The following is a 9,660-nucleotide window of genomic DNA, read 5'->3' as shown; positions in this document are numbered from 1 at the left end:
CATCAAAACCAGCTGGGACTATATAACTAATGGCTCAGTGAATGCAGATGTCTGATTTGATGATAGGTTCATGTGAATACTATGTAAAAATCAGAATCACGAAGATCTATGCATTATATTCATTTTTATGGCTATGAATTCCCTCATTGCTCCATTTTATCTCTTATGCTCTTTAACGTCTACATTAAACTGCTGGTAGGCTGATGTAGGTTGAGATGCCAAAAATACATGGATGATACCAAGATCTCCCTCTCCATTTTAAAAAGTCTAGCATAGGTGAGACAATTGAAGTAGCACTTAGACAAAGTAGTGAACTGGATGAATCCCAACTAGCTGATGTTTGTGAGTTGTACATCTGCCGTGTCTGCCATTTATCCAAAGAAGCAGGTTTGCAGTTTTTCAAACGGATACATTTTGCTAAGTAAGAATAAGGTATGCTACATCCAGACTCTACAGAAGAGATAAGCAACCTGCTGCTTTGTGGGTATTAAGATGCTGGAGTCCAAAAGCTGTTAAGACTCCAAGTTACTAACTCTTGCTCTACATTAGGGCTGGGCAAGCCTGGAAAAAGTAGTAGCTGCTTTAAAATACATTAACTTCAATGAACTGATTCCTTAAAATTGTTTCGCCTTTTCAGTCTCAACCCTTTAAAGCACTGCTTTTTTCCCCCAGGATCGAATGGAAATGGTTGGTAAAATGAATAATGGAGAAGTGATGTGCTCACACAAGAGCCAAAGTATTTCTTTAAAATAATTTCTGAAACAGAAGCCTTACTCCATCCAACCTTGTGCTCAAATGCGTTGGGGAAATTTGAAAATCTATCACACTTCAACTGGATTCTTTAGCAAGTCATTAATGAAACTTACAATTAAAAGGAATAAAAACTGTGTTCCAGATAAAGTTAATTGTACTATGAACTATTAAATCACATTTCTGTGTATCTTTATTTCAGACATAAAAACATTAAATGTACTATTCAATAAATAAACAAAAGGAAAGTCAACATGTTAAAAACACGTTCCTAGTACTTATGCATCTGGTAACAATAAAAATCCCATGAATATGCTTCATTATTGAATCTATTTCCACTAATAAAATAGAAGGTAAATAATTCTTCCTATGACTTGCAACTTCCCATGAGTTGCAACTTCCCATGAGTTGCCCTCAATATGTTCTCCAGACAGAAAATCTTCGATTTGAAACAGATTTTGAGGACTGGAGGCAGGGAAAAATACAGCATGGGTAAGGAGGAAGTCCTGTTGCATAAGCCTTGAGAGAGGAAAAAATGTTTTTGAGCTTCAAGAAAGTAGGACAGTCCTTAACTAAAAGAGGAAATGAAAAACAAACTTCAATTTTTGTAATCTAAAAATTCAGGAATTCCATATATATGGAAACAATTACATACCATGAATTATGCACCATCTTTTACATTAGCCAGAAAGTAATCTTACAACACCAAGCTCATTCAGCTTGTATGTATGCAACTGACTATGTTTATGAGACTATTTTTATATGACTTTAGGATAGATACAGATCATGTATGAAAGGATTAAAATTGACCAGTTTCATGGCTGTTACTGTTACTGTTACATGGGCGTTACTGTTATGAAGCAGAACAAAAGCATTACTTTAAACTGCAAAGAAACAGAAGCTTCTGAATAAGATATTGCTGGAAGGTGAGAATTTCCAACCCTCATTACATTCACAGATTTTTCAGTTTAGTATTAAGGCTTTATGATATTTGTAAGCCATTCAATTACTTTCACTATCTGAGCATACAGAGAAACCTCTGATCATATGCAAATTTTGATCATTTACCTCTAATATGCAATGAAGAAAAAGGAAGTAAAAATTGGATTGTAATGTTTTTTTAAAGAAATGCATTTACATATTTTTAAAAATGTTCATTGTTAGAATAGTATTTGCAATTATTAACAACTGAAGCAATAAAAAAATCTTCAGGGGAGAAAGATACCTTTTTAAAATAAACATTGTCATTTATTTCAGCATATATGAAACCCCAACGTAATGGAGAAATGTGTCTGCGTGAATAAAATAAAGGTTATGGAGTAATTTGAATTCAAAACCAAGGCTTGGGTTGTGAAGGAACATGAACTTTGCATCCACCTATTACTCTTTAAAACAGATAAGCTTGTCCCATAAGCCTGGGAGAAGATACATTTGTTACATTTGGTATAAGGAGGTATAACTCAATTCTACATTCTACTTCTACTTATTTTAAAGTGACCCATAGCCTGGTTCCCCAATCTATATGTTCACATGTTCCCCAAGATGAAACAAGTACTGCAAGAGAAGTGGCCATGAATACTCTATACAGTAATTGAAGGACATTTCTTTCTATCCTTTGGAAAGTCAAAAGGTTCCCTCTCCCTCTAGCTCCAAGAACACAAAATTAATGGTCTCAATTAACTCCAGAAGTGCTGTTTCCCATCAAGGAAAACATGAATACAGTTTCTTTCCAACACACATTTCTTTCTGGTGGACCAAGAACAAGATAAAATGACATAATTAACAAATAGGCAAACTGTGAAGCAAATCACACACAAGTATATTGCTTTTCCAAAAAAAAATGAAGTAGATACTTATGAATATAGGTAGGCATTTTAGTATGTCAAAATAGTTCTGCTGATCAAATAATTTCTTAAAAACAAATAAAATACTATAAAAATATATCAAATTGTTTAAATGTACAGTTCATATTTTTCCCATTTGAACATGCGTGTACTTTTTAAAAAAATCTTGAAGTGTTGAATATAGAAAAATATTTAGCCAAACTGAAAGCATGTATGTGCATAATCAAGTTGAGTTTGGTCTTGTTTCCAGCAAGGGAAATAAATATCCTGTTGTCATTTCTTTTGTAAGAATTCTGCTTGTATGAGTTTCCTTGTTCCATATCAACTTTGAAGAGCAGCTGGTAAATTGAGGAAGCAGGATTGTTAACATTTAGAAGAAACATCCTTACCAGGAACCCAATGTAACGGTGATGCCCTTGCCCAGCAACTTGTAAGAATACCAGGTATCTCTTCAAAAAAGAAAGCAATGTCTAATGTAATGTTATTTTAGATTCCTCTTGAAAGCTACAAAATGACTGCAAGTTAAGAAATGACACCATGCATATCGCTGTTAGGTCTTTGATGTATAGCAAGTGGCGGTAATGGCTTTCCATAGAAATCTAAAACACAAATTAGAAAAAAAATCAAATTAACAGACAATATACCTCTTATCCAACTATTGTGAATTGAACAGAAAAAAGGGCATGGAATTCTCTGCTTATTTAATATGCATTCAAAAATCTTTAGCTTTCATCTGATAATTCTATCTTGTGCAAAATTTATATACTGAAAGATACAAGTTTGTTATACATGTTTATCAGTTTCACAATCTTTCTTTTACATTTTTGTCATTCCTTCTGGCTATAACTTTTACTTTCAGAACGACTTGTAAAAAGAGAAACACACTCGAAACAATTTTAGAATTACAAATACTCAGCCCACAACTACGCTATCCTAGACATAAAAACAAATATGGAGGAACTTTTTCCAACTGGTACAAATTAATAATGTTAAAACATAAAGGAATTTTTAGTTAAACATAGTAATAATGTTATGTTTATTTAGTTAGACATAACAATCTAAATTAACTGACACCAGATGGCTAGTATTCTTTATTATATATAATTATCTCAAAAATCCCTGTTACTGCCACTCTCAACCCACCTTATGTTTCATAAATAATATATTGATCAAATCAGTCAGAATATAGAAAACAAAAGGAATAATTTCGGAGAATCATTTCTATAAAAAGCATCTTTTCCCCTATTTTCCCAACTAATTCTAAATCAGAAGCAACCAACATTGAAGATTTAAAGGAGATATAAACCTTAGTGATTTGGAGATGTGAACAGCAGATTGCACTCAGTTGCAAAACCAAGTATCCGAGGATTTTTATGACAAATGCATTTTTTTTAATGTAAGCAGAATTTCAAAAAGGAAAACAAGGCAAGTGTCAAATTATTAAACCATGTTAGAACAGAAACATCCATTTTAAAAAAAGAATTAAAAGACAGAATTCATCAGGCAAGCTTAGAATATGCAAAATTATAAAGCTATAGTGGAGGCATTCAGAGAAGGCAGAACAGGACGTTGCATTGGTTATATTCCCCCGTTTTTAGGATTTTTTTTTCTTTTAGTTGTGCTGACTATAGATTTTTAAATCTACCTATTGAAACATCATATTTTGCTTTAGTTTATCAAAACTCCTCCTTCCTCTCCAGATATAAATTGATAATTAATGTTATCTGTTAAAACTGTTTAAACTCTACAACAGAGAAAATCTATGAAATTTCAATCTCTTGCAAGATATTAAGATATGTTTTTATTTATTTTGTATGGCATTAACAGAATGTTAAGTATGTATTTCCTATATATTTTCTACAAATCAAAAATACTTCAAGTGTAGAGTTGGATTATACAATACAACTAATTTGGTTACAAATCCTTACAATAATATTCTAAGATAACAAGATCCTTTTTACAGAAGAGAACTGCTGAATCAGACCCAAGTCTATCTTAGTCCAGTATTTTGCCAACCTATACTCCTGCGGTGTACAGAAGCAGGAGGTAGAGACATTCAATCATCCTGCTGATGTTCTTCTGCAACTTGTATTTGAAGGCATGCACCGCCAGCTGAGAGATAATATTTAGTCTTCAGAGCTAATGGCCCTTAATGGAATTGTCCTTCATGATTGTATCCACTCCCTTTAAAAGCCACCCAAATTACTGGACATCACAACTTGCAATACTGAATTCCAAAAATTGATCGTTGTGTATAGAAGTGCTTTTTCTAAAACCTTCAGTCAGGTTCACAGTATGACTCCTTGGCTTAGGGTTTTAATAAAAGGAGAAAAACTTCCCTTCACTTTCTCCATACCATGCATGATATTATATGCCTCAACTGTTAACTTTGTCCCGTCACTTTTTCTAAGTTAAAGGTGTTCTAGACTTTCTCATAAGGTAGGCATTCAAGACCCTAATAGTTTTGATTTCTGTATTCTTCACTTTTCCCAGAAATATAATAGTCTTTTTAAAAATGTGCCAACAAATTGTCCACAGTATTCCAGATGCTAATATACTAAATTACTATAAAGGAATGACAATGTTTTCAATTTCATTTTCAGTCTCTTTTCTATGGTAATGATTGCTAGCACAAATCTTGCCTTTTTCAAAGCTGACACATACGATTGGAACTTATGGCTGTCATGGCGTATCTGCAGTCAAACTGATGGGCTTTGCCAGTGGCACAGATCTATGATTGTTGCAGTGTCTCATGGTCATAAGATCACCACTGTGACCATCACAGCCAGCTTCTGACAAGCAAAGTTAGCAAGGGAGCTGGCAGCAAGTCGCAATCATGTGACACCACATTTAACCATGAGTGATCTGCTTAATGACTGCAGTAGAGCTAATGTCATAAGTCAGGTGCAGTCATGATGTTTCATTTAACAATCACACTGCTTAGTGATAAAGTTGCATTTTTTAAGGCAGGACTATCTGTATCTAATAATTCTACAGTTTGGAATTGTGGCTTCTCTATTCTGTTCCTACATTTTCTCTGAAATTTAAGATTCTGGAGGTAAGGGTCATAGTACTCCTTCCCCACTATAGTTTCCTGCCCTGTTTCTTTTGCCCACCATGATCAGAATTTTCCAACTACCTTTCCTTTTTCTAAAGATTGATGACTAAAATTGATCTCTTAGTCAAGAAATGCAGAGTCACTTAGTAGCTGATCTAAACCTAAATACCATTTTATTTAAAAACAACAGAAAGAATAAAACTATAGCAAAATACTAAACAAGGAAGAATAAAATTTGGTGGATATTTGTGTTTTTTTAAGGCCTAAATTATAGAAAAGTTCAATTATAAGGAAGCTAGAAATCTAAAATTCTAGTAATTATTCACAGCTTCTAAAACTGGAGTCAGTGGTATGTAATACTCCCAATAAATCCAGAGTAAATAATACTCAAGTGATGTATCTCTTTCATCTTCTCAAATCAAAGTTGTCATGTTTTCAAGTGAAATACTGACAAGGATTGAAAGGAGTACATGCAAAATTGTAAGTAATTATATTCTTTGAGCGAGTTGAAAATCAAAGCTTATAGGAAATATCTCATCTGTACAGCTTCACAAACTTGATTTATAACTTGCAATCAGAAGTATTTCTTGCATAAGAATAATTCTATCCCATTTTTTAACAAAAATATTGTCCAAGGAATGACAACTTTAACTCCAGATACAATAAGGCTGATAGGGCAAAAAGATTATAATCTAAAAACATGGCCCTTCTCCTCCCTACCTCTTTTTTCTGTCCTTTCTCTCATTTTCTTTTCTTTATACTCCTTAAAAAGAAATATGGATATTAAACAACTATTGAAAATTATACGGTTATCTATTACAAAGGAAATCAATTTATGTACAAAATATAGATTTATGCACATATAAATTTTCCATACATATTTCTAATCTAGAGAAGTAAATTCTGAGACCACAGTGCTGCAAGTAAACCTTGAACATCTTAGTTATCATTTTACAACTCTTCCAAAAGTTGCTACTTCATAAATTTTAATGTGAAAGAAGGGGTGGGGGGGAATTAAATATGTGGGGCTCGCCATATAAACTGCAATTAACTAATTTTAAATGCTTTTAACCATAGATGAAATAAAATTTAGTTTTTGTCTAACAGTGCGCCCTTTTTTTAAAAAAAATATGGCCTTAGGTATTCTATTCAAAGGTAAAATATAGCCCATAGCTAGAGAAAGTTGGATAACCTTGATCTAGTTTAATATTACATGCTCTGAGAAGCAGGTCAAACCAGCACGCCAGGCATTAGTCTTTTTATTGCTCAAGATCATTTTAGAGGTCCTGAGATTGAACACTAACTATACATATAAGACATACGTTTTATCACTGCAGAATGCCATCTTGTCAAAACAGAAAATATTTCCAATCAGTTTTTCAAGTTTTTACATAAAATGATACAAATACTTTCAACCTTTCACATGCTATTAATAAAATTAACAGCAAAATTATATTTTTTAGAAAACCATATGCTAATAAAAACTGCACTGTACTTACAAATGGTTTCTAGATAGTCAGATAAGTAACCATAAGTTAGGCACACAGTGTCTTCCTGCCTAATTAACTCATAACAATTCCGCTCCCCTCTTCTGCTGCCCCTTATAGAATTTAGCACGTGATTAATCTATGTTTAAGGTTCAATATTTATAGGTGTTGAGAAGAGAAAGAATGAAGTTTGTGTGAATGCTTGTCTGCTCAGAAGATATTTTTTTCCTATTTCAATATTTCTTAAGATTTAATTATAGCAATTCATAGCAGACCTTCTTTGGGTGAATAGTTAAGAATGGATATGGTCCTTTACACTTTAATGGTTCTATTTTTTTTCCCTTTGAGCAATATACAACTAATTACATGATCCCCTCAATAAGCAACAGATTTGTCCTGAAGCAAAGAGAATGAAATAAAATTATTAACTAAATGCCATTTACATATAGTTTGAAGAGAAAAACAAGGAGTGAAAATTATGGATTGTTCTTAAAGAAGCGCCAAATTAGTCAAAATGAAAGAAATAAGCCAATATGCAAAATAAAATATATCTTGCCGAGGACAATTCCTCTGAAATTACCATTATGATGAGTTTCACCAAGAGGCTCAAGTTTTCGAATTCTGTTAACTTTTGGTGTTTCCCATCCAACTGCCAAAAAAAAAACAAAAAAAAAAACCAGCAATTATATAACTAAATAATTCTGTTACAGCAAATATTCATCCATGCACATAGAGAAAATCTCAAGCTACTAATAAAACCAGAACTACTGGTTTACTACTGATGAGCATGGTAGACATATCGGGGTAGAAGTTAATTTGCATAGGATTAAGACTGATATTGAAAATTTATTCCTTGGATGCAGATAAAGGCATAACATTTAATAAACAAACAAACAAAGCAATATTCTATAAAGGTTTTACAACACTATTTTTCACAACCCCGATCCCCCCCCCCAAAAAAACAAAATGAGGCAAAAATATATTTAGTTTCCAATAAAAGTAAAAGTTTTATTTTGTTGTGCTCTTTCTCTCTCTAATTCAATTGAAGAAGAAGGCATTATTCCTTTTTATACAGCCAAGCTTTTTTTCACTTGCCACGTAAATTTCTGGGATGGAATATTTAACAGACCTTGGGAGCACAAGGGTACCACAGAACAAAGCAGAAAATAAACAGTGTCACTTCTAACAGATAAGAGTCCAGGAAATAGAGGAAAGCATGACAAAGAGACTCAGAGTAAAGCTGCCTTAACCATGTATGTTATGTGGGAGAATTATTTAGTAAGCTTTCAAGATTCTGTAATATTATTCTATTAGCAATAAATATGTTTCCATAAATTCACATGGTTCTTGTTTTATGAGTTTGTAAGTTTGTGAGCTGGAAAGATCTTTATTGTGACTTGGGTAATATAACAGAATCATGAACCATAAAAATAACTTTCCCACACAAGTTATACCTAGTATAATTACGGCAGAGTTACTCTAAATCTCTTTCTCATGCTTTTCTTTTCGCCTGGACTTTCTTCTACATTACCCTTACCTCTCCTTAGTTCTCTTGCTGCCTCCTTTATGTTCCCAAGATCATTTAACAGTGCCATATATTTAATCTACATATCTTTTCTTTTGAAATATTTCATGTGAGGTTGTGTTATTCATATGTTGAAGACCAGGGTTCTCCAACCTTGGCAACTTTATGACCTGTGGACTTCAACTTCCAGAATTCCTCAGCCAGTGCAGGCTGGCTAAGGAATTCTGGGAGTTGAAGTCCACAAGTCGTAAAGTTGCCAAGGTTGGAGACCCCTGTTCAAGAACTCAACTTTTAAATACTGATGCACATTGTACTCACCTGGTGTATGAGTTGCAATTGGAGTAGGAAGTGGGGAAACAATTTCTTCTGTATTGACTGGTTCAACTCGATGATTTCTTTTTAATTTTAGTTTCTTTGCTTTCTTTTTACTGTTTTCTAAATTAAATATAAATAAAACCACTGATGTTACATAAAGAATTTGAACTGCAATTAGAAAACATCTGTGCTTACATAGATAAAGACAGATTTTAATCAGAGCGTAACACAACTTTATTTGGTAATAAACACACGGTTCTTAATTATGTAGACATAATGTTCAGTTAAGATTATATATTCATGAAAGACTATAAGAATTTAAGTTTGTCACCTAATAAAAGAAATCTATCAATTGCTTGGCAGCTCATTAGTCCTTTGTAAAAAGGTTGCCTAGCAGCTATATTCTCCTTTCTCTCAAGTTCAAATGTTGAACTAAACTTTTGAAAAGTTAACTGGAATCATATGAGGTATTTTATCTTCTGCAAACCTCATTTACTTATTTACTAAGTTCAGTCTTTCTTGCTCAAGATTCTTGTAATCAAAAAATGTGAAAGGATACTAAATAATTTTCTGGTTTTTTTTTTCCAGAGTAAATGAAAAGGTAATTCATCAGTTCTTACTAAATTATTCTGAGAAATCAGAAGGAGCATATGCTAAGATCTAAGAGAAATTGGCTGGTAA

At 32.9% G+C, this 9,660-nt stretch overlaps 1 protein-coding gene across 12 annotated transcripts in view; it reads right to left on the bottom strand.

Moving 5' to 3' along the window:
* Positions 1–905: 905 nt before the first annotated feature.
* The window catches only part of ARL13B (ARF like GTPase 13B), a 44,020-nt gene continuing 35,265 nt past the window's right edge, over positions 906–9,660 (bottom strand). For 8 of the 12 annotated variants that reach the window (XM_034413593.3, XM_034413603.3, XM_034413569.3 and 5 more), the window contains 3 exons: positions 8,983–9,099; positions 7,720–7,788; positions 906–3,193 (listed from right to left, as the gene is read on the bottom strand). In XM_034413593.3, coding sequence (XP_034269484.1) covers positions 3,117–3,193; positions 7,720–7,788; positions 8,983–9,099 — 263 coding nt within the window. In that variant the 3' untranslated portion in view covers positions 906–3,116. Of the gene's footprint in view, positions 3,194–6,372; positions 6,416–7,719; positions 7,789–8,982; positions 9,100–9,660 lie in introns of all 12 variants that reach the window. The other 4 variants (XM_087894952.1, XM_087894951.1, XM_034413608.3 and 1 more) reach the window with 1 other exon arrangement.

The sequence above is a fragment of the Pantherophis guttatus genome, chromosome 5 (assembly GCF_059756535.1).
Source record: "Pantherophis guttatus breed Tessera chromosome 5, ASM5975653v1, whole genome shotgun sequence".
Lineage (NCBI taxonomy): Eukaryota > Metazoa > Chordata > Lepidosauria > Squamata > Colubridae > Pantherophis > Pantherophis guttatus.
This window is presented reverse-complemented; position numbering and strand designations above follow the sequence as displayed.